At 43.2% G+C, this 26,259-nt stretch overlaps 1 protein-coding gene across 1 annotated transcript in view; it reads left to right on the top strand.

Annotated features, from left to right (window-relative positions):
* LOC146862902 (uncharacterized) overlaps nt 1-26,259 on the top strand; it is a 350,846-nt gene that overhangs the window by 313,108 nt on the left and 11,479 nt on the right. Inside the window, exon 4 of the mRNA XM_085642290.1 lies at nt 11,800-11,853. Coding sequence (XP_085498416.1) covers nt 11,822-11,853 — 32 coding nt within the window. The 5' untranslated portion in view covers nt 11,800-11,821. The remainder of the gene's footprint in view (nt 1-11,799; nt 11,854-26,259) is intronic.

The following is a 26,259-nucleotide window of genomic DNA, read 5'->3' as shown; positions in this document are numbered from 1 at the left end:
ATATTGTATGACAGGTAGACAGCCTCTGTGCATTAAGAAATGCACCTGTCCAAGTGTGCAGGCCTGCACATTTCTTTTGCATGGTCATCTTCCTTCTCAGGATAAAAGTCAGGAACAGCGCAACTGCAACTCAATCACAGCTCACAGCAGTGTTCCATGATGACTCCAGCGGGAAGTGAACCTATCACCGACTTCAGCATGGACGCTGTTTAAATAATGAAACGACAAGCTTATCACACTATGCCAAAGGTGCAGAACAGCGTCTTACTTTGTCTGGGGAGAAATAGTCATATCCAATGAACAAAATAAAATGACTACAGGGTGACAATGCCTATCAAAAACAAATGTGTGCAAGGGCCATTCTTGCAGTGGAAAAACATATGCGAACCACCATTAGAAAATGATGCTATGTTAAAACGAGAAACTAAGATGGAAACTAAATGTAAGCTACATAACAATGTTTTCTGAAACCTTAGTGCTAGGAGTTACCAAGCTCTAGAAGACTCAAGGTTAATTTCTTGATATTTTCTCTAGTTTCATTTCAGACCCTTGCTCTGATGGCCTCATACTCTGGGCAGAAGACATTCTGTCACCTGGTAACCAGTTAATTATAGACCCATCAACCCTCTTGCTGTGGTGTTCTGCAAACTCTGAAGGCAAAGCAACAGATATTTGCATAGGCCCCAGTAAGGGCGGGTCGGGTAATGCAGGACACGCGTCACCCTTGGAAGGGCAGGTCCTTTGGATAGGACTGCGATCTATGTGCACTTGAAGTCGAGGCAATAGAACTCGTTTCATTTGATTGCTGAGCACTTTAAAGGCAAAGGAGAGTTATAATTGTGCACTTTGTGAAAGGGTTGGATGACGTGATGACGGAATGCTACCCTGGCGAGCTCGTTGAACCTGCAGGCTACAAGTTTACATTTCACTACTTTTACAATATCATCAGCAAAGCGATTGTGGAGCTCACTTCGCTCAGTGACTAAAAATAGTATTATTTTCTGGTTAATGAAGGGAGCAAGATTATTTTCATTAGTTGTGTTTTTTTGTCCAAGATCTACTTTTCCTTCAAATGGTACATGCTCGGACATTATACGGCCCCATATATAGGACAGGAAAAAAATACATAGTTATTGACAACTACAAACCCTATTATCGGCGAATACTTCGAGGTCATCAAACCTGGCGTTTTATGGCATTCCTTAGATTAGCACTCAGTCAGATTAGATCTCTCTAGGGCCCTCCATAGGTTGAGAGCTACGTGCACATGGGGGGGATGGAGGGGGGGGGGCAATAATTAGGTATAGCGAACAGGTCACAGGTCAGACCGAGGCTCTTGGGAGGGACATTTGTCAAAGCACAGCATGAGTCCAGCTCATCAGCCATCATTCATATATCGAGAATATAGAAAAAAAAGAAAATATTCAAATGGCTGAACAGTAGCTCAGTGTGAGTCATATTTTTCTAAGAAAGGGCGAGCCTTGGTTCCTATTTTGGAAAGTTAAACTCTCTGTGATGCAAGCTTCACATGTGTCAGCTGTCAGCATGCCCTCTGTACCACTGCATTTAATCCCTTGCAATATACGTCACCGAGATGTCAATATATGAAGCTCTAAAGCCGGCAGGTGTTTTCTGCATTTAGCATAATGTCTTTGAATCGAAGTCATGGGCGGAACGTTTAAGAAAAGAAATCTATACATGTTGGGCGTGAGGCTTTCTGCAAGAATCGAATATACAGCACACCGCAAACCCCCTTCTCCCCGTCCATCCACGCAACACCTTCAGTCAGGGAGGGGGAGGGGCATGATGGGGCAATTTACACAAATGAGCGGGCCTTGGTTCTTTTGCGCTGGAACGAACAGACAAAATCAGCTTGCAGTGGGCTCTATCTTTTTTTTTTTACGAGGAACACGTTTTCTCTTTTTTGTTCAACGAAGTCCATCTTTCTGGAAGAAATGCCACCTTGCGCGTGTCAGCCGCTTAGATCCAGCCTGGGGGGCCCCGTGCACTGAAGTCCAAGACAGCAGGTGAGAGGCCGAGGCTGCTGGGCAGCGTGACTGAGCAGTCCTTGTGTTCTATCCTAAAAAGCCCCCACAATGTTCCTCCTAAAAGACCCGACATGAAAAACTGACTGCCGATTGGCGGCGTTTCTCTTTCAGTTGACTTTCTCCTTCTTTTCCACCCTCTGCATGCCTCTGCTTTCTGAACGTAACCTACTTTACGTCACCTGCATGTTTGCTTTATTCTCTATTAACTCCTAGGAACTACACAAACAAACGAATCGATGCTTGGAATGTTATCCTTGAGAGAACAAGACTAAGCTTAGTAACCAACAACAACTGATAACCACTGAATTAACTAGTAACCGTATGATTCCAGAACAGCATGGTGGTGTTTGGCAAAAAACACAACAAAATGCAATTATGATACAATGCAATATTTTACTACTAATTCCTCTGCACCAAATAATATCTGAAGTGACGTTGATTTGTTTTGAAAAAAATCTAGTTACTTATATTTCTGAAGGAAATATTAATCTTGATTGTTTGGCAATAAGTAAATGCAAGCGTGCTCCGAGGAAGCCTGTTCGCTATACTAATAAAGGGATGCTTTGAATCAGAGCGGGCAATGGGTGCAAGAAATGGCTCGATCGAGGCACTCCAACTGATATTTTGGGTTAGTATTTGGGGCAGAGAGGTGCCAGACATGAAGGTCAGGCAGTTTGTTAGGATTTTTTTTAATTGGGTGGCAGTGGTGTTTTTTCGGATTGTGGAAGTTAAAATATGTTTGGGGCTGAGTTAGGCAAGAATACCAAGGCCCAGATTAACAAATGTGTGAAGGGTCCTGAGTGCATATCAATCTATATGATCTGGGTGTGTCTAGTACAGGTTGAGACAACAGGCCCCATTAATCAAAAAGCAGAATGCTGAAGTTCATTAACAGCATAGTAGTTCTATTTAGTCGGCACTACCATATTGAATTGGACCATTGCAGGAAAAGGCCTGGGAGGAACTCGCGAAGTTTCACTCCGTGGAATTCTGCGGAGTTACAAAAAACTCAGTGAGATTCCACTGAATTCAATTGAAAGGCAGAAATAGGCATGTTGCGCGGCTCGCACTGTGATTTAGCAGCAGGAGCTCATTCCGCTCCGGAAAATCCGCACGAACTGCACTACGTGGAGGGTCAAAAGGCACAGGTTCTAGAGTTAATTTTGCTGCTACTTGGGAAGATTTTCTTCACGAGCAGCAGCTTACTGACTGCAAATGGTCGCAACTGTCCTCGTTGATGAAATTTCGCCGTGTGGCCTCCTCGAGACTGTAAATTGCACTAGGGGACTCCAAATCAGGCTTGCCAACTTACCATTTTCAAACTGGGTGTGAGAAAAAACTTTGTCATGTGGAGGTTGGCAGAATTGTGCAGGAACTCTGCGTTCCAACTTAATGTGGAGTGGCCAAAATTCCACCAATTTCACTGGCAGAGGGAAATATATTGCCGACCTCTACACAGGACCCACAAGAGGGTGGAGTCACAGATTGCACGGAGACTCATTGAGGCCTTCATGGCTCCCTCGAGGGTTGTGGTTCATTGACCAGCACACACTGTCAGTGTCTGTGCTGGGGCCCCCTTCTAACCTCTTTTGAAATGAGGCAAGGAGCCCCACCATGGCTAGATGCAGTCAATGACTGCAACCGCTGATGGACCCTTCCAAGGTCTCAAAGTGCCTCTGGGAGGCATACTTTACATGCAACACTTCACAGGTTGTGCACTGTAATAAACTGGAGTATTCATTAAGGGGCTGAGAAACCTCATCAAATAACAATCACAACTCTTGTCAGGGTGAACCACCAAAGTCACTGATTAAACCTGTGCTTAACCCTTTTGACGCTTGGCAAAACGTTGTCTGTTCAGCATAGGGGCAATATGTAAAGTTTTAATGAAGCACTTAAACAGTAATACACTGAAAACACTATACAAGACAAAACCCAAGCAAGTTTAGAACAAGCATTGGCATAGCCAATAGGTCTCGCGTTTGGGACCTTATAAGTGTTTAGCCATGCAACAGTTGATGCTGTTGCAGGAAGGATATTGTGCTGCATAACTAAATACTTATAAGGCTCTAAAGGCGAGACCTATTGGCTATGCCAATGCTTGTTACGTGCTTTGCATGCTAAACAGTTTTATGGCTCGGGCTCTTAGAGCCAGAGACGGGCCAACCTTTGGCTCGGCTCTGTTCTCACTTTAAATTTGTTGTCTCGTCCACGTCTATGGTAGGGTGCTGTATCACACACTCCGACCTAGACCTATAAGAGATTTAGGAGGGGAACGGGGTTACATACTGTTGCTCAGAAAACTCTACACACTGCGGCCCCCTTTACTGTCACTCTCTGCGTGACGTGGTTAGTTTCTTTCTCTCCTACCTATATTGAGCATTGGCCAAAGCTGTCCTTTGGAAATTAACAAATGCAACTTCCTTTGATGTGGTCAACGTAGAAAGTGGACTTTAGATTTGCAACAAGGCCGCTGAGTCACTCCCACCTCAGCAACACATGAAGGAGAACAAAAGTGCGTGAGAGCCAGAAAAAGCACAAGAGCAGAGAAGGCGGAGAGTCGTGCCTGGGGAATTCAAGCAAAAAACACATCTTGAAAAGGGCACGTGTGCCCGTAACTTCATGGAAGGGAGATGCGAAGATCTCGACAGATGCAGCACCCCAACTATTACGGCCCTTTCAGCCGAAGAATGGAGGAGGGCTAGGAAATGTTACGGCTCTTTCAAGATCACGTTAGCAGCGAGCGTAGAGACAAAAGCGCCGTGTGACTAGGATCAGCGCACAGTGGACTTCTGAGGTAGAGGGAGCGTGGCGACTGCTTGATGGGTCCCCACCTCTGACATGGGGGGCTCGGAGATTGTGCCCCATGCAAAGCCTTTCCCCTCGGCGACTGGGTGCTTCTGAAAACATTCAGCCAGGCTTAAAACCGCGTGCCGGTAGGGCCGGTGGAGATTGTGCCCAATGCAAAGCCTTTTTCCCTTGCCGACTGGGTGCTTCTGAAAACATTCAGCCATGCTTAAAACCGCGCGCCGGTGGGGCCGGTGGTTTAGAGGCTTGGGTACAATATTTTACAACCCCCACACATTTACGCAAAATTGATAGCTGAATTCTTAGATAATGACACAGAGATATATAATTGTTCGCTTAAAGATTTGAGGGCTCAGAATGTAGGGAAAAATACAGAAAGTTCTGAGAGTATAACTCAGGAGACGACTTTGCGGTCAGAATGGTATTTAAACCCTCGGTTAATTTATGTATCTGGGAGCTTAGAGTAATAAGCATTCTTAAAAGTAACGACCGTGAAAGCGAAAGTAATCGCGATCAAAGCAAAAGTGATCGCGATCGCGAGGACGGGACACGCTGTGAGGTAAACACGCGAGTGGTGCGCATCACAAGCGTTAGGCCAGCGAGGTCTGGTAGCACTGTGGTAACGCGTATGCTAAATTTCGAGCAACAGCGCATGCCCTGTTCTAGGCTCGACCTAAAAACTAGACAATACTTTAATTCATGAAATGGCACCAAAATTACAACAATCCAATAATAATAATTAAAGATACGATTTTTAAAATGTGGAACTCAAAATAGCACCGAAAAGCACAAAGTGCTAACTGTGGTTCTCTGGTCACTTTAGGCCGGATCAAAGTCAAAGGTTAAGGCCAACGCGATGGAGAGGGAGTTGGATGCAGAGGCAAAAAAGTTTCTGTGTCCCACATCATGCAGGAGGAGTACACTCTATCACCTGCAAAGGGTTCAGGACCTGGGGGGGGGCACCACTTGGAGGTTAGGACTCACTCCAAGAGAGGCCAGCAGCAGGATCTAAGGCAGGTCCAGTTGTACTGATCAACTGGCCAGGTGCTGGGAAAGGCCTCTGGAAGCTTATTGTATCCCTGTAGCTCTAAAAGATGGTCAGCCATCTGATCCTTAATGTCCCTTCTGGCTTCTGGGTTCAAGGTAAGCATGTCCAGTCTTTCTTCAGGTTCTTCAGACAGTAGAGTAGTCCTTCTTCTGATTTTCCACAGATCCAGAAGTGTTCTGAGGAGAGGTCTGTGTTGGCCACTTATATGCCCAGTGCCAGCCTTTGTGGGGGAGGGCAAGCCTTTGTTCACCTTCTAAACCATTTCCGGTCAGTTCCTCTACACCCACTGGGTTTGCTGCCAAACTGACTAGAGTGATGAAGGACAGGCAAGCTGCATCTGCCAGTGACAGAGTAGCCAACCTTTAAAATCAGGAAGGGGCTAGGTAGAGTCCCCAGGCCACCCTTTGATGTTCAGGCAGGGGATGGGTAGAGTCCCCAGGCCACCCTTTGATGTTCAGGCAGGGGATGGGTAGAGCCCCCAGGCCACACTTTGATGTTCAGGCAGGGGATGGGTAGAGCCCCCAGGCCACCCTTTGATGTTCAGGCAGGGGATGGGTAGAGCCCACAGGCCACCCTTTGATGTTCAGGCAGGGGATGGGTAGAGCCCCCAGGCCACCCTTTGATGTTCAGGCAGGGGATGGGTAGAGCCCCTAGGCCAACCTGCTCAGGAGAAGAACACCCCATCCCTGCTCCAATGCCTTTTTGTCCACTGTTTGGAAACACTACACATACACCTTCAGGGGATCCATGAGGGGACAGATGACATGGTACTCTGGCAGAAACACACATTTGGCTTAAGCAGGAAAATTACAACATTCTAAATGTGTAGTTTCTAAAATAGAAATATACAATCCGACTTTACTATTACGTTGGATACTAAATTACTATTTAGATGAGTCCTTAAATAATTTTTCAAGCTACTCCCAAACGGAAGTTAAGCATTATAAGCTGTTATATTGTAACCTAGTATTTGTTTATGCTAGGGCAAGACTGCCCCATTAAAAAACACCTTTGCAGGGTTTTTTTCTGCCAGGACTTGTAAATCTTGAATTATACATGTCCTACTTTTTAAATGCCATGAACCCTGCTGTATGGGCATTTAGGCTGACTTATAAGTACTAAGAAGGAATGTTTGGGTTAGGCAAAAGGTTTATTTTGTCATGTTGAAATGGCAGTTTAAAACTGCACACAGACAATAGAAGTTTAAAACTGCACACACACAAGATGCAAGGGTAAACCTGAAGACATGTTTTACAGCGTTACTTAAGTGGGTGGCTACAGTCCACTTGTAGCATATATAAGTACATTAAACGTGACAATTAGGTTTTTGCCCATTTGACCATATTTAAAAAGGAGAGAACAAGCACTTTACCTCTGATTAGCAGGGGGTACACAGAGTCCTCACAAAAACAGATCGGCTAAAAAGGCAAAACTCTGGGGGAGTAGCACACTAATGTTAATTTCCAACATGATCGTTTATCTTACTGCCAAGTGCATATTTGATCATGTGGATTCTTCCATAACATGTAGCATTGGTAATGCCAGGCAGCCTTTGAAAGATGTTTGCTGAACGTGTTCCTATGGCACTGCTTGTTGCTGAAGAAAATGCCTGTTAATGCAGAGCAGCATCTGCAAAAAAGACAAAATGCTGGTCTCTGCACACCAGTGCTTAATTTGAGCCAGTGCTTTCAGGTGCTCAGCACCGGCACTTCTTTCACAGGGGCTACGATTTTTGACCCTGCAGGTGCTGGTCTCAATATTATTTGCATTTTGTTTTTGCACTCATCTGTTGGTGTAGGTAAAGAAGTAAAAGGCATGACTTAGGGAACAGACAGCAAATCATGGTTACAGAGTAGAGACTGAGGCAGTGCAGGAGTTTAAAGTTTGGGCACACCAGAGGAAGTTGTGGACTGTGGCCTCCTTGGCAACGTTTTCGGCACCGGCAGTTCTTTTTTTACAAATTAAGCACTGCTGCACACATGTGTTGCCATACATGCACATGTACTCATCATGAAAGTCAGCCATCCTGGAGATCACGGAGGGCAAAATCACAAAAATAAAAAGTGCAAAAAAGTACATATTAGCAAAAATAGTGGCCTGGAAATGAAGGGCAGCTGCTGCGCCCTTTGAAAAAACCCATTAAAGAACAGGAGGTGTGGGGGAGCAATGGAGAATGGGACAGAGGATTCAGCTCAGCGAAGAGCAGGGGTGAGCAAGAGTGAAGCTAGAATAAGGGGGTTAGAAATATTTAAGAAAAGCCAAAAACGTTGCGCAAGATCGGGACGGCCAGAAAAAGGAACTGATAAGCTAATGGAATCAACAAGGAGAGCGTGGGGTGTGGATGTCAAAATGGAAGGAGCCCGATTAGGAGACAGCAAGAAAATACATGTACACCCATGGAATGTTGAGTGAAAAAAGAAAAAAGTAGTTTCTGAAAAAGCAATGGAGGGATACAAATCCTCCAGTCTGAAACACTGCAAAACACCTTTGGTCTAGGGAAGAGGCAAATACCAGAAAACGAAGGAAAGCCATCAAGTAATAGGCAAGCAAATGAAAAAGGCAAGAAAGCCAGTCAATCATGAGAAATGAGCTGTGCTAAAGCCCACTCTAAATATTGGTATTGTACACAATAGGTCCCAACTTTTCACTCAGCCTGGACCCTGTACAATTGAGGGGATGCCCGCCCATCACTTTGCCCCAGTATCTTTGTGATTGAGAGCTGGCTAGATCAGAAAGAGCAATACAAAAGAAGAGACCAGCAGCCCGTTTAGTAATACCAGTTTACTTCATGAGCAAAGAAGGGGCATGCACAACGGTTGGGCTGGTGGGCAATTTGGACGATACCGCAAAGTGTATTTCTTAGCTGGTTGGTTAAAATGGGAGGATGGGTGCATCACAGGAATGTCTTGAATAGAATAGAGAGAGGAAACAACAATTGTGCCCAGTCAGCTATGAATGTTAACCATTAGCTGTTGAGGATATTCCCACTCCAGTGCTGAGTGCTTTTGTTGATGTTTTGGGGCACTTCACTCTTAAGCCTCCATAACTATTTTCCCCCAAAGAAGGGACACAGGTAACTTTTGCCTCCTTTTTCCCCACATGCTGGGAGTACCCAGGGTTTGTGAATTTCTCTAGTGGGTACCATGAAAATAACCAAATGTTAACATTTTTGTTTACAAATGAGAAAAAAGTCCAGTGCAACAAAGCATATTTTTTTCTAAAAATTGTTTAAGATCCCTATCTATCCCTATCTTCCCAGCTTTTATGAACATTTTTCTAACCAGAAGTCAATTATTTTCAATTGTTTGTGGTTTCACCTACTTACAATTTGTGGTGGTAATATGTGTGAAACCCATGGGTAAGCCCAGAAAGCTACACATTTCCAGAAACTAGACAAAATTCTAAATTCAGCATGGGGTCATTTGTCTAGATCTGTCAAGGTTTTCCCAAAGAAACTAATAGTTGCAATCGAAAAGAATATAAAAAATATAGAAACAGCTGACACTGGTTTCATCTGTAATATTTTTGTCCCTCTGGCTGATTTACAGCAGCAATGTACCACTGAGTTTGTCAGACTATTCTGGTCGCAGGGATATATAGCATTGGTTATTGGTCCATAAACACGCAATACCAAGAGCCAACAACTGAGCTTAAGCTTAAAATAATTTTTCTTTGGGTACCAACCAAGCAGCAATGCTTATGGTATAATCAAATGAATGAAATATGGGTATGAAGCAAAGCTATGTATTTTTAAATGCTCACAGGATCCTGAGTTTAGGAATAGTTGCTGTTTGTACAACTCTGAATTTGGTTCAAAGTGTATATTGGGAAATGAGTACTTTCTTGCACACTGGCTTACAATTTGAAGCCAAAATTGGAGCAAAATTATTGATTATAACAAATCTTATACTGTGCTGTGTGCCCTCTCTTTTCCCTATAACAAAGTCTGCACTCATTGTGTGACTGGCCCTTTTACTTGCAGCTCGAAAGGCCCCAAAACCTGAGGCTTCACATTTTTGTGTTGAAATAAATACCCTGTTTGGCAGTGTAGGCAACTGTGGAGTTTGGGCCTGGGCTTGGCCACCACGCTGGGATACCAAAAACACCCAGACTTTTCTAACTAGACATCCAGAGGTGTCCAGGGCAGTGTGATTGCATTGATCACGCTACAGTTTCCTACACATGATGCCCTGCAAAAGCTCAAGCACCCACCATCCAATACTCCCAGGCTCCAAAAATGGTACCCCTCTTGTGAGGCTGGAGCTAGCGCCTATGAAAGAAACTGATCAATCAGGGGACCGTGCAAAGACCATATTGACTTTGTGTGGTACCTGTTTTGCTCTCTTCAAGTCAGGGGCACTTGGCCCAGCCATACAAGTGGATTGCTGGTTTTGGCAATTTTGCCCTTGTGTCTAGTGGGCTTGTTGCCCCCCTAGGGGACAGAAGAGGGGTTAAACTCCCCCATCTGCCTTCGGGGAGCATACTGATTGTTGGGCCTATTGTGAGGTGGAATCACGGCCCATGCCTGTGTGGGCCGACCATTTGTTTTTCACCCTTTTTCCCAGGTGCCTGGTGGGCTTCCTGCTCCCAAGGGAGGGATTGGATGAAAACCCCAATTCTCCCACAGGGGGAGGTAGAAAGACTGGTGCGCCTGTTTTGGGGGATAGGGCATGATGTTTGGGTGGGTCGTCCCCACCCCTTCTTTTTTGGGCCATTTGCTACTGGTGTCTAGTGGAATTCCTGGCTCCTGGGGGACAAATAGGGGTTGAACCCACCCAATCTGACCCCATGAGGGCAGCAAGAATGTTATGCTCTGGTGTGAGGGCATAACCCGATATCTGGGTTGGACGCCCAATAACTTTTTGTTTCTGTACTTTTCTCCTGGTGTACAGTGGGTTTCCTGACCCCGTCACCGCACACACCCTGGCAGAGGCAGATCAGGGGTAAAGCACTCAATTCACTCTCTAGGGGGTCAGGAACATTATTGCACCCTTCCTGGGATGGGGTTCGCCCAGCGCTTGGGAAGGCTGCTCGCACCCCTTCTGTTGTTTGATGTCCAATGAGTCCCCTGTGTGGATACCCTTCCAGTACAAAACCTATGCTAGACTCATGTGCACACCCTTGCACTATGGCGTAAAGGTATTTGCGTAGCACTTGACAGCAAACATCTGCGCCTGCGCTAGGGAGAGGGGAGGAGAGTGCCAAATCTCTGAAGATATGCCGCTCTCCTGCTCCTTGCTTGTCATCCACCCCAGCGCAGCATATTTTGGTGCTGTGCTGCGTTGCCTGGCATCTTTGTAAATCTGGTCCTTAGTGTTCTATGCAAGGAATGGCAACATTAACCCTGGTTTTGTTTATAGCACAACTGTTGGTCCTAGGTGCTGCGGATAAACGTGTTCACCAATCCAACTGGGGATTGTCCAACCCATTCCAACTATCGCAATGCCTTCCTCCTCGCTCCTGTGTTTTTCCACCGAACTACTCACTTGCTTGCAACAACTTGATAGCATACCACTGGAGGACTCTTGCATACTGTAACTAATCATGCAAGGAAAGATCGATTTCAGACCTATAAAATATGGCAGTGTTGAGCTTTAGTCGTCTGTTTGGTTCAATGCATTTATCAATGTATTGTCATTGCATGGAAACGTGAAATGTTTTTACTTTAAGGAACTGGCATTCCATCTAAATGACATATAAAATATACAGGGCGTTGTTCTTTATTATATTTTTGTGACCAACATCATTTACACTGTCGAGGTAACATTTGTGCATGTGTAGTAGTCACATTAACTACCTGACTTCCAAAAATGAAAATTGGTAAAATGTATAATGTGCATTACTGGTTTAAAGTAGTAAAACATTTCCTTTCTTGTCTTTTCTTGCTTCTTACAGATAGGCAAAAAGAGGAATCCAGATGGGGTGCAGATGTTGTCGAATGATACAATGGTAGAGTAACTTGATTTAACAGCTATGCCAGTTCATTTCTTTCCAATCGTGACTTTAGGTTTCCAAAAAGATGTCCTGGGAGCTAGAAGTGGAGACAATAACACAGTTTTCCTTTTTACTAAACCATAAGTGCTTCTTTCCCTGCTCAAGTAGGCTTACTGTAGAATGTGAAGAGTGTACTCTCTAGAGCCTTTCTGTAATCTTTCAGTTGAAGGCAAGTTGCATCCTCAACGCATATATGATCTCCTTTTACCCGCATTGCAATCATGCTGCCTGGACCCGAGTTACCCGCTAGGGGGTTCAGTACACTGCTATTTTCACAGATTCCCTGCTTTAAATTTTTTATCGATAATCGGTCGAAATGGAGCTGCATATAATTAAATATCTACAAAAGTACACTTTGATTTAGCAGATTCAAATCTGTGTCATTTTGATATTTAATGGCCATTGTGGGCTCGCTGCAGACTGCTCCAGCTGTCTGTTACGGGCAGTATTGTATACATTACAACACATAGTCAGCCCTTTCACATGATTGGGTGGCTTTCTTGACAATCTCCAGTTTTCGTCCTTCTTCTATGTTTGTCCCTCCCCTGGAACATACCTCGTTTGCCCTTTCTTTTGGGTGGTCATGGTGTGACCTTCCACTGCTGACATCATGAAACTACCTTTATGGTTTTGTTTGTTAATGTCATCACTTGTTTAGCCCTCCATGGTTGTGCTTGTCATGGTTTTCAGATGGTGTTCACTCTTTACTGTGGTGCCCTACCCTAACTCGCCTCCAAAATGGCATTGGCAAAGACAATAGAAGTAATTGGCCATGTGAAAAGTATAGGAAACAATGAAAGCATTGCTTTCCATAATTTCAAAATTACCACTTTGTTGCATTACAGTAAATGAGTTGCGGTAATGTGTCACGGCATCGAACATAGAAAGTAATGTTTCATTGCTTTATTTACAGCATTGTCAAAGTGAGACTAACTGCCTTTGTCAATGCTTGTTTCAACGTGAAACCTCTTTCTCAATTGGAGACCATGCTGGTAGGTGTTTACACTCCATTCTACTGAACAAGAGTGACAGTCTTGAAACTCTGAATTTTTAGGACAATGTTTGTCAGTAGACAATCAAGCTGGCTACACAATTACAACATGCCCGCCTAACTGTTACTGTCTTGAATGCAACATGAGAACTTCTTGCTGGAATTTAGATCTCTTCATTGGCTGACATTTAGCAATAAAATTGAATTTAATTCCTCTGTATTGTACACCAGACATTTCTGCCCATGCTACTTCCAGGGGTGGGCTGCGTCGCCCCACTGCTGCTACCTGGCAGAGGCAACGGTGAAAAAGAAAATGATAAAATAATGTTATTATCATTTTCTTTTTCACCGTTGCCTCTGCTGGGTAGCTGACTCGCGGGGCCGGGTCAGCATCCTGAGCTTCAAGGAGGAGTTGTGGGCACTACTAAGTGCGCATGACAGTTTGACCGGCAGTTTTAGGCCGGCCAAACCCCCATGCACACTTAGCATTTCTCCACACAGCTGTGTTGTACAGCCGGGTGGAGAAAAGCCACAGGCTCCCAGTCCCTGTCTGAGCGCCAAACCACGGTCCTCAGACCAATCCCAGTGCTTCTCTCATGCTGGGAACAGCATTCCCAGCATAAGAGAAGCGCCGGGATTGACTTCTGGGAGCCTGCGCAGTGTCCACCAGTCCGAGGATCGGAAGAGGAGGAAGACAGAGCGGCGCAGCATCAGGTTAGACTTTTTTTTTTTACATATATTTCTTTTAATTAATTTATCCCCCTTCCCGCCCTACCTAGTACCATTGGGAGTAGCCGCCACTGGCTCCTTCACCAGAAATACTTTTCAATATTATTTACTTCAAATAACCCTTAAATCTTCTGCAGCCCATCAACCCACCACTGAGAAAAATCTGAAAACAGCAGGAGGAGTGCTCTTTCAACCCTAGTAGCTACCTAGAGGAGCACACTTCACAATCCATGTCTGCACCACTAACTTCTACTTTCTATAGGGATATTTTGAAAATCAGATTATTTGCCCAATAAAATACACGTAGCTGCACGTTGGGGTGTGTAGATTTCTATCCATTTAAAAGAGAAAAGATGCTGTGCGGTCGAAAAGATAGCCTAACACAGCCATGCCAAGTGCCACACTTCTCGTGTTAGAATAACGCATTTGCAGGAACTTTCCCCACATAACCGCAATGCCTTTGATTGTCACGCAAAGGAAACCTGTCCTGAAGTGCGTTAAAAAAGGCAGTTGCTGCCTTATTCTTTGCTTTATTGGTTTTCATTTGATGATCCCTAACGCTGCCAGCCCACCGGGTTGTAGGCGACGAAGCGTTGTATTGTTTTAATATATATTCTGTCAATAAAAAACAATTTAATCCCAAAAAAGGCAGCTCCAGTTTCTCACTTTGCTGGGATTGATGTATAAAAGTTGAGCTTGTTTTTCAAAGGCCACAAGATGGTGCTAGTGTACAACAGGAGGTATAGGAATCTCAATATATTATGATTAGGGCTTCCGGTTTTATGGTATTTATTTTTTGTTTGCCATTTCCATCTGTATTTATCCGTATTTATTTTTTGCTAATTTTATCTGTATTAATCCATATTAATTTTGGTTTTTGAGGAAAAATTACCCTGAAATGAGTATATTTCCACATTTATTTAACCGATATATATGCACTCATGCCTGAATGTCTGCGAGGTTTCAGTGCTGTAAACACCCACAGAAGATATATCAGTGCACTTATATGAAAATATGCAAATTTCAGTATCAAGCTTGTGTATATCTATTGCTATTAAAGACCCTTTACTAAAATTCCTTTCTTTTCTAACCCCCTTATCTATCAATCCACACATCTATTGGCCTGGCAGTCATGGCAGACAGTATTTAGAATTACTCAAAAAGAAACCCAATTTCCGTTTTTACCCACATTTAACAATAAATACAGACAAGAAAACAAAGGTTTTCTGTATTTATCTGTATAAATCTATAAAAACGGAAAACAGGGAGCCTTAATTATGATTTAGAACTATCCTGCTATCACAGAAACTCATACGCAAGCCAAACGAACTTCAGAGATTTAAAGACCGGAACAGAAAACCACACACCTACCTAATTAATGTAAAAAAACACCCCCTGCTCAAACCATAGTGCCATACAGATGTGAATGTCCAGCCACAAAACGTAGCTCTAAATAAATGCCAAAAACCAAGTCAGGCTAAACTACAGTAAAATAGGGGCCTACTTGGAAAATTCTTCGGGGGAAAATCCCCTATGTAACCCCTATCCCATCCTGTAGTGAACCTCTAGTTCCATGTGGCAGAGACCCTGGACAGAGTCTATCAATTGATCTGCCTGATTGCCAGCTAGGGACGCGCAGGCTGGCTAAGGCAGGGAATCTCTGTTTAATTTTTTATTTCTCTGCCGCCCTGTCTGGCAACAGGTGTCCAACCTAGGCAGTGGGCTGTGACATCCTACTACTAAGTGTGGGTCACATTATACTGTTTGCGAGAAAGTGTCACTCATAGTCATTGAATGTCACTCATAATTACACGGAAAGCATGAAGATGTCACACATAAGCAACCTGAAACCTTCACAGCTTTGATAACATTAGATAACGTTAGACAATCCACATCCTGTCAATGAAACCTCACTACTGACTTTGAGAGCCGTACTTTATGCCACACTTATAGTAGATTCAGAAATAAATATAAAATATAAAAATTCAGTATTGTCTTAAGTCATAGTAATAGGCTCCTACAGGAGAACCACTTTTGTATCGTAGCCCAGGCTATTACTATTTGGACAGGATATGTATTCTAGTTGGCTGGAACTCTTAGAGGCCGGGTTTGACAGCCCAGGGCTGCCCCTTGTACCTTGGTCACTTTCCTCATCTCCCCAGCCCAGGTTAATTGAGAAGGCCTCAAGAAAGAGAAGGGGGAGTAGGAGGAGAAGCGATCAGTTAGGGAGGAGAGAGAGAATAGATGGAAAGTTAGAGATTGTGCGAGGAGACAAAGGGAGTCGGGCTTGTTTGAGCATTTTTGCCTCGGTTGCTTTTTGTTCTCCAGTTGATCTCTAAAGGCATTATCAATAACCGAGTTTCTATAGCATGAATAGAATAATCCCCTTTTCACAACATCCTGGCACCTTTAATCCAACTTGAAATGTCACTTAAATGCATAAATTCCAATATGTCTCATTATGCTATGTTTTAATATGCTGTGTTGGGTTTGTTGTGTTAGCTTACATTATGTTATGTTCTAAAAAGTATTCATCATAAAATAAATGTTAAATTGCTCCGTTGAATAGTAGATGTTATTGATAGGGATTGGCAACAAACTGCTGCTGTGAACGCATTTAGGTATACTTTCATTGACATACTTCAGAAAAGCCCTTGTGTTCGTAATTTAGAGATTTCACGTTGCATTTTGTAAGCTCTAAGTAGGACCATTTTTTCTTGGAGTATACTTATGTCTGCTAAGATGCAAAGCAGAAATGGCGACATTTATTTCCACAGGCCTTGCTGAGGCAGACAGGAATTTGTCAGTGCAACAAGCACTTCTTCTCTTTCTCTGCCCAGTCAATTCTCTTTTAGCCGAGCATCAAGCAGGGCATTTAAAAGGTAATATAAGGCAGCTATTGATGATGACCCTTCATCAAGTATGACTAAAACTCCCAGGCTGCCATATGCATAGTATGCATCAACACTCTGTCCATCATCCCCTTTGGTTTTGCTTTGTTCGCCCTAAGTTGGCAGGGTATGCACAGACGGTGGTCCCTTGCACACTTTGCCACTGAATTCAAGCTAGCCTGGCTGATGACGGCTGATTAGCCAGAAACCGGTCCCAGGATGCTTGTTTCCAGTCCAGGGAAGACATGGCTTGGCAGTTCGGGCTTGACTGTTCCCATGAGGCACAGGGTCAGACTTATTTGCATATGGCCATGTCTGAACTGATGTGGCGGAGTGAGCTAAAGAATGATGATGGATTAAACCCAGATCAGTTGACTGGGGGTGAGTGCTTGCAATGTTCAACACTCCGTTCATCATCCCCTTTGGTTTTGCTTTGCATAGTATGGTAAAGATAATCACAACAGTGGGTTTTCCATAACTGGAGAATTACCCATTCTTTGTTTTAGCATTTCCTGTTATCACCTGTTAGACCTGGCAACTTTTGGCGTGTTCCCCCTGTCTTTTTGCTTTCTGACCTCCCAGGTTTGACTCTGTTTTGCTGGTTTAGTGTCTCTGCACACTTTCTCGCTGCTGTTTTGTGTTAAAGTGCAAGTGCTCCTGTAGTAAATTGTTATTATGGATTGGTGTTTCAATAATTGGCATATCTGATTTACTGCTAAGCCCCTAGTAAAGTGCACTGGGTGCACCAGGGCCAGTAAATCAAATGCTACTAGTGGGCCTGCAGCACTGATTGTGCCACCCACATGAGTGGCCCTGAAAAGGTATCTCAGACCTGCCACTGCATGGTCTGCACGCAGTTTGTAACTGCCATGTCGACCTGCCAAGTGCACCCACTTGCCAGGCCCTAACCTTCCTTTTTCCTACATATAAGTCACCCCTAGGTAGGCCCAAGGTACCTCTGTGGGCAGGGTGCTGTGTACATTAAAGGTAGGGAATGTACTGGTGTATGTGACATCTCCAGGTGGTGAATTAGAGTGCATTTTGTTTTTCACCACTGAAAAGCCATCTGTCCTATAAGAGAGATGGGAGTTTTACTTATACGATCTTATAAGCATAACTTCCCATTGGGACATGATAGGAAAATGGAGTTTAGAATGCCTGGACCCAGAATGTAAATATGCATCTTTTAGTAAATATGATTTTTTATGTTCTGTGTTTGAAAATACCACTTTTAGAAAGTAGATATTTTCTTGCTTAGCCATCCTGTGTGCCTCTGCTGGGTTTGTGGATTGGCTGTCTGGCTTTGGAGTGACAGGGGCTGGGGATGTGCATTCTCTTCAGATAGCCATTGGGGGGTTGAGGTGTGTCCTGCCTTTCCTGGATGAGCCAGGACTGGGCTGAATAGACCTGGGCTGCATTTGGAGCAGTAGGAGATTTCCTTACACATGAATGGGCCTGGTCTGCTTTGAACAATGCTGTCTCCCCCTCCTGCCAGGAAGAGGACAGAACTGGTTTGGACTAAGCACAGACACTCTCTGCCTGAGACAACAAAGGCATTTTGAGCATAAATATTGGTGCCCAGACCCCAGCACTTTAGAACTGTTTTGGAACCAAGAAGACCGCCAAGAAGAAGAGCTGGAGAAGCTGTCAGGAGGGACTACCACTTTGCTGTGTGCTTTGCTGTGTTGGCCTGCAGTGGCTGCTTCTGTCTTGGGCAGTGAAAGGACTAAACTGAACTTTCGGCAACTTCTTTTTGTGAGTTTCTCCAAGGGCTTGAGGGAGAGCTTGCTCCCTGTTCAAGAAGTCCCAGGAATAGCAAAGACTTCAAGTTCTTCTGCTACCTACACTAGACACTGTGTGTTTTGTGCTGCAACAGAAGAAAAAGCAGCCCGACGCCGTCAACGATGCCACTGCTGACTCCTTGACCCAAAGGCACCGCGGAGGGCACCGCCATACTTTGCACCGCAGCCCTGTTCTCACCGATGATGCCACTGAGCGGCTGCTTACACCGTGACTTGAGGACATCACACTATGCACTGCCTCACTTCATGTTGCCGCCCATGTATCCCCGACAACACCACTTCACGCAGACACCGATGGCGCTGCTTGCACCGTGGCTCGAAGGCACCGCTCGTAAGTTACACGACGCACCGTCCTCATCCCGCACCCCGGCCTTGGCCTACCTACGCCGGCTTCATCGACTCCAGTTCATCAGCCGACGACAGCGCTTCAGCAATGACGACACTGCTGCTCGCACCGTGACCTGACAGCACCGCAATGAGTACCGCATCACTTCGCATGGCAGCCCTGGTCTCACCATTGTCGTTGGGCGACCGTCACCAAGCCAGGTGCCTGACGCTGGCGCTCCCAACTTCAACCGCGAGGAGTTCGATCTGCAACACGTGTGACTTCAAGAACCCGATGACTCCTGCACCGACCTCCAGATGTGACGCCTACGGAAGCCGGCTCTTTGGTGCTCAACGAGAGGTTACCGACGCCCTGCATTTCTAAAGGTATTGTTTTGCGGGTCTTACCGGCACCCTAGCTGGCCCGCGACGCCGCGGTCAGACAGAACTGTTTAGATTTGTTGTTCACAATGCTGTGATAGCCCCAGATGGAGCTATTGAGTTCAAGGAATTTTATTTTATGTCTATTTGGAATATTGAAGATTTCAGAGAACTGTATGGTGGAATTTAATCGTTTTTTGTTCTTGTTTTGAGTGTATACAAATAATGGATGGGTTTCTAAACTGGTGTGGTGTCCTTTTGTAGTGGTTATGTGCAAAAGCTTTACACACTGCCTCTGAGATAAGCCTGACAACTCGTGCCAAGCTACCAAGGGGCTGAGCAGGAGTTATTTTAGCAGTGTAACTCCCTTATCCTGACTAGGAGGAAAGGTCCCTACTTGGACAAAGGTGCAAACCCTTGCCAACTAGAGAACCCCATTTCTAACACCCAATTCTAAATTAAGCTCTAAGGGCCTTTTTGTGACGTTCCGTGACACAGGAGCTTACTCCATAGTTATGAGGCAGCACTAAGCCTTGGCTTAATGCGGCCTCGTAAATATAATTCACTTTAACGCAGTTTTCTGCGTTGAAGGGGCGTGCAATGGGTGTTGCTGGGAGCATTCCCTACAGCATCCATGGCTTTTTGACACTGCCCCAGATTTATAAGAAATCGTAAATCTGTGGCAGCACCAAAAACGTACTTCTTCCAACGGGAGGCGTAAGGGAGGCACAACAAGGAGAAATATCTTTATTTCTCCTCGTTTTTCCTTTGTCTATGTGTGCTGGGTTCTGCACACATAGAAAGAGGAAAAAGTCTCTTGTGATTGTTTTTGTGCAGAAAGGCCTTCCTTCCAGGGGAAAAGGAAAGGAATGCACAGTATCTGATAGATACGGTGCATTGCTATCCCTTTCTTGTGCCGTACGGCAGCGCAGCAGGAAGGCCTGCGACACTGCCCTACAGTAAAACCTCATAAATTAGGCCCTAAGCCTATATTTTCAAAAGGATTGTTCTATTTATAGTAGTCTCTGTGTCTATAAATAGTTAAAGCAAGGGTTTAAGATTCCTCCTAAGAATCAGTGTCTTTATAGAGGTTAGAACTTTAAAGGATGGCTGTCATTTCTATCCTTAAATGTTCTCACTATTAAATAAGCCTTTAGAAACCACTGTGTACAATATATCACACAAACATTCTCATTTCATTTTTTTCACAACATATTATTATTATTAGAACTTATACAGCGCGTAACTACCCGTAGATATCCCAGCGCTAAAAGTACCACATATAATATTACACAGGACGTATGTACTGCTATTGAGTTACGTTTTGAAAAAGCCAGGTTATCAGTCCTTTCCTGAAGGGAAGCAGCCGGCTTTCAGAGTGCAGGGACAGGGGAAGGGAGTTCCAAAGTAAGGCAGCATTGCATGAGAAGAATCGTCCTCCTAATATTTCGCTGCTGATGCGAGGGACAATAGCTAGGTGGGCAGTAGAGGAGTGTAATGTTCTTTTGGGAATATATTTAAAGAGTGCAGAGATTGAGACATCGCAGGTCCATTGCCCCACAAGGCCTTATGGGGAATGCAAAGAGATGTAAACTTGATTCTCTCTGCCACAGGGAGCCAGTGAAGAGAATTCAAAGTTTGTCGGACAGGTTGATGTCTAGGGATGTTTAGCAGCGTTCTTGCGCCTTGGTTTTGGGTGACTTGGTTTCCTGATGGTACCCTTTGGTGATCCCAGATAAAGGGAGTTTCCATAATCTAATCTGGATAAAAGGAGTGCCTCGATCATCAGTCTCCTTGCATTAAAGGGCAGGAGAGGAAGTATCTTACAAAGCATCCCAAGAAGACTACGACAGGTGGGAGCTAGCTGTACTGTTAGTATAATGCCAAGGCTCTTGGTGGAGTTTTTTAGGAGGGGGGAGCACTTAAACAGCTAGGCCAATCCAATCCCCACTCTGGGTTAGGAATGTTGCCCTGGAGCATAAGCTCTATTTTGTCTCCATTAAGTTTGAGACAGGAGTGTTCCATCCACTTAGCCACTCAACCAAGGCAGAGCTCAAAGAAAGGTGGAGTGTGGTCTTGCTTTTGAATATCAATTGAGTGTCATCAGCATAAGTAACTATCGAGATACCAAATGGAAGGACGATGTCTACCAGAAGCCTCATGTAAATATTAGATAGAGTGGGGCTCAGGAAAGACCCCTGAGGCACTCTACACCTAAGTGGCAAACTGTCAGAGAGGCAACCGTCTTCTAAGACATGGGAAGACCTGTCTTCCAGGAAGGATTTAAGCCATGCACGAGCACGCCCTGCGACTCCCATGGTCATTAGTTTTTCGACAAGAATGTAGTGATTTACAGTGTCAAATGCCGAGCACAAGTCGAGTAAGATGATGGCAACATATCCTCCTTGGTCGGGTAATCTTTTAGATCACTGCTAGGAGAGCAGTCTCTGTGTCAAGGCGTTGTCTAAATCCTGTCTGAGTAGAATGGAGTAGATTATTACTTTCTAGAAGCTCCGAGAAAATCTGGTTAACATATTTTTTTGATACATACAGTTAATTCAATATCGTTTAATAAAAATAGCAGTTACCTGCACCCTCACCTCAAGATTTTACTAACTTTTACACTCATTCACAAATATTCTGTCTCACATGAGTATATTCTATCCCAATGTGATCTTTATAGGTACAAAAGAGTTACACCGTCTACAATGTATCTCTCATGTGTATTTGTCATTATATATATCCACCTGTATATGTGTGTGTGTGTGTGTATATGTGTGTGTGTGTGTATATATATATGTGTGTATATATACTTAGAGATAGATAGATAGATAGATAGATAGATAGATAGATAGATAGATAGATAGATAGATAGATAGATAGATAGATAGATAGATAGATAGATAGATAGATAGATAGATAGATAGATAGATAGATAGATAGATAGATAGATAGATAGATAGATAGATAGATAGATAGATAATGATGAAGCAATATGGTCTGGGAAGAGCTCGAGGGAGGTGCGGTCCAACAGCTGGTGCCAGCAAGGGAAGCAGACCATACCCTACAAACAATTGCAATTCCACGAAAGACATTGCTGTACTCCAAGAAAGTAAGATATTGCAAGCATTTATTTGCTTCTATACAGCTTCACCTTTTGGTTCCATGGACTTTTTCACTGTAGTGAGCCCTTTGTTTGTGTTGAATATATATGTTTTAGCCCTACAATGCAGCATTATGGGAAATGTAGTGCATAAATAAACATAATTCGCTTTGAAACAAACATGCAATTTGTATTACTTTTAAAACAAAACAATTACAAGATAGGCTGTTCACTGTCATTTTGCCTTTGCATAACGTCTGTATTAATGTGGGTAACAGCCATTACAAACCGCCTATTTCCCCGCAATGCCATTACATCGCAAGCGTAACAACGCGTAGCCATTACTACGCGTGTTTTTACATCGCATGCACTGTTACAACGCATGAGATGTAATGCCAATCCACCTCGTTGTGAGGAAACAGAGGCTCTTCCGTTTCCTCACAATGACGTGCACTGCCCCTCGACGTGAAGCAGGAAGCAGGAGCCGGGAGCAGAGACGTTGATGCTGGAGAGGAACCACAAGGAAAGAAAGGTAAGTGTGATTGTGCTTGGGGTGGGAGCAGTGTGGGTAGTGGTTTAGGGTAGTGATGTAGTGTTTTAGGGTTTAGGATAGTGTAGTAGTGTTTGGGTAGTGTAGGGGGTCGTGCTAGGGGTAATGTTTTCAGGGTTAGGGGTAGTGTAGAGGTGGGAGTAGTGTGGGTAGTGGTTTAGGGTAGTGTTGTAGTGTTGTAGTGTTTTAGGGTTTAGGGTAGTGTAGTGGTGTTTGAGTAGTGTAGTGGGTCATGCTAGGGGAAGTGTTTTAGGGTTAGGGGTAGTGTAGGAGTGGGACTAGTGTGGGTAGTGGTTTAGGGTAGTGTTGTAGTGTAGTGGTGTTTTAGGGTTTAGGGTAGTGTAGGGGTGGGAGTAGTGTGGGTAGTGGTTTAGGGTAGTGTTGTTGTGTAGTGGTTTAGTGTTTGGTGTAGTGTTGTAGTGTTTGTGTAGTGTAGTGTTTTAGGGTTTAGGGTAGTGTTGTAGTGTGTGTGTAGTGTTTTAGGGTTTAGGGTAGGGTTGTAGTTTTTGTGTGTATTGTTTTACGGTTTAGGGTAGTGTTGTAGTGTTTGTGTAGGGTAGTGTTTTAGGTTTTAGGGTAGTGTTGTAGTGTTTGTGTAGTGTAGTGTTTTAGGGTTTAGGGTAGTGTTGTAGTGTTTGTGTAGTGTTTTAGGGTTTAGGGTAGTGTTGTAGTGTTTGTGTAGTGTAGTGTTTTAGGGTTTAGGGTAGTGTAGTAGTGTTTGTGTAGTGTTTTAGGGTTTAGGGTAGTGTTGTAGTGTTTGTGTAGTGTAGTGTTTTAGGGTAGTGTAGTAGTGTTTTAAGGTTTAGGGTAGTGTTAAAGTATTTGTGTAGTGTAGTGTTTTAGGGTTTAGGGTAGTGTTGTAGTGTTTGTGTAATGTTTAGGTTTTAGGGTAGTCTTGTAGTGTTTGTGTAGTGTAGAGTTTTAGGGTTTAAGGTAGTGTTGTAGTGTTTGTGTAGTGTAGTGTTTTAGGTTTTAGGGTAGTGTTGTAGTGTTTGTGTAGTGTTTGTGTAGTGTAGTATTTTAGGGTTTACGGTAGTTTTGTGGTGTTTGTGTAGTGTAGTGATTTAGGGTTTAGGGTAGTGTTGTAGTGTTTGTGTAGTGTAGTGTTTTAGGGTAGTGTCGGGGGCGTCGTGTAGGGTAGTGTAGTGTTATTGTAGGGAGAGGACTGGGGGTCGGGCGAGGGTTGTGCAGGGGTAGGGTAGAGTCACTTACCTTGCAAACTTTAACCACGAGTATAGCTTTACCACGCATGCCTTTGCTTTGTAATGGCATGCGTGGTAAGAGCATAGTTGTGGTTAAATGTTGCGATGTAATGGCATGTTGTTGTCATTGACATCATGTAGTAATACCCTCACTGTAATGGCACGCGTGGTATTGGTATGCGATGTAATGACATACATCCTATTAATGTTCCGTACTCAATTATTGTGATGTTATAACATGCCATTGCTGCTTCTGAGTAACCAAGTGTTTTTATTATCTGGGTCTAAGGGATAGTAGTCCTTCAAATAGTTTTACAATCTAGACCAATTTTGTATGCTCCTGATAATATTTGAGTTATTGTATGAAGAGCAATCCAGCCCTCAGTGGCCATACGTTTCATTTCCATGTCTCAATTCATATTATATATTGTTATTCTGTTGAAATTAAGTTGTTCTGCTCCTGAGTGTATTTTAAATAACATCCAAATGATTATGGGAACTCTCATATGCAACCTGGTCACTGTGAATCTCACAATGCTGTGCTCCAGCAATACTTTATTGATGTGTTGAATCAATTATTCCTCAGACCCTTTATGCTTAAATTTCAGGACTTTTTTAAATGTATAGATGTATGAATAGTTCCTCATCATTACTCAGTCCTGTTGGCTGTTTGGATTTAAGCTTTATGAAGTACCGTGATTCCAATTGTCTCAATTTTCTGGTTCTGTCTCCACCACTTTCAATTTTGGTTACCATGTCAATTCCATAATATGTTAATGTTTTCCAGTAGCTGTTGTGATGGTTCAACTGATGTTTTGCCACAGCAAACCTCTCATCTTTTTTTCTGTACTGCCCTAATGTATTCCAAAATGCATTTTTTCAATACACTTGTGGTGATGCCAAACTATTTCAACCCACATTCATATTCTATTACGTAAATACAAATTTTAATTGGCACTTTATGCAATGTTTTATGAGTGTAGTTTTGATGTTGTGATCCACAATTCTAGTCATGTTCTTTCGAATTTTGCATGTTTTACAGTTACGCCATTTTACAATACCTTTCTGAGAATAATTCAACCAATTTGTATTTTACGTTTATGAAATTACTCTTGACCAACATGTCTTTCAATGATGATGCCTTTTTCGAGGTTACTTCTGGTTTGTCATTAATGTTTTAACTATATCTGGGTTATTTTTTAATAGATTCCAATGTCTTTTGAAAATTCCGTTGATATCTGAGCTTTCTTTGCTGTAGCTTATTATTAGTCCAGTAGGATTATTCTTTGTTTGTGTTGAATTCAGTTGTTGTTTGGGAATTAAGGTATCTACTCGTGTTTTATTTTTCATCCTTTCTAGACCCTTTTTGACATCTTTCCATTTGTAACCTCTGTTGACAAATCAGTTAGAGACTGTATTACATTGTTTGGCCAAATCTATATAATTGGAGCAAATTCTTCTCTTTCTCAGTAGTGCTCCAAATGGAATGCTTCTTATTAATGGTTTTGGTTGGAAATTGTCTCCATGTAGAACACTGTTGGTGAAGGTGCATTTCCTGTATATTGTAGTTGCAGTCATGCTGTCCATTATATACACTGTAACATCTAGGAAGTTTCTGCTTTCTTCACTCATGGTACAAGTACATTTTAATCTGATATCATTATTGTTTAGAATATTGTAGTATTCCATAAATTCCTGTTGTGTTCCATGCCATATGATGAAAAGGTCATCAATAAATCTATACCACAGAGTAACCTTGTTCAAGAATCAGTCATTCTGTTGTCCCCAAGAGCCCATTATGAGATTTGCATAGCTTGGGGAGAAGGAAATGCTCATGGCAGTGCTGCATTTCTCTCGATATAATGTTTGGTTGAACAAAAAGATGTTGTTTACACAGATTTCAATCATGTTTAGTAGTATTTGAGAATGCTGATGTTGACCTACATTCCTCTGTTTAAAATAATAGCCACATGCCTGTAAACCCACTGTATGTTAGATGGAAGTGTATAATGCTATTACATCAATTTTTACAAGTAGATAATCCATTCTTCCAAGTTGTATTAGCAAGGGTTCTCAGAAAGTCGCATGTGTCTTTTATGTATGACCTCATTGTTTTGACTGTTGGTGCTAGATATTGGTCCACACATATGGATAACTTTTCATATAGTGAGTTAAACGCTAAGACTATAGGACTGTCTGGAGGGCAATCCAATGTTTTGTGTATTTTAGGAAGAAAGTAAATTGATGGTATTGTAGGATAAAGCCATCATATACTTGTATTCATCATTATTTATTAGGTCTTCTCTCAACCATTCCTTCAAGTATGTTTGTAGTTCTGTTTTCATTTTATTCATAGGATTATGATCTAATTGGATGTAATTTGTTTTA

This window comes from Triturus cristatus, chromosome 2_2 (assembly GCF_964204655.1).
Source record: "Triturus cristatus chromosome 2_2, aTriCri1.1, whole genome shotgun sequence".
NCBI lineage: Eukaryota > Metazoa > Chordata > Amphibia > Caudata > Salamandridae > Triturus > Triturus cristatus.
This window is presented reverse-complemented; position numbering and strand designations above follow the sequence as displayed.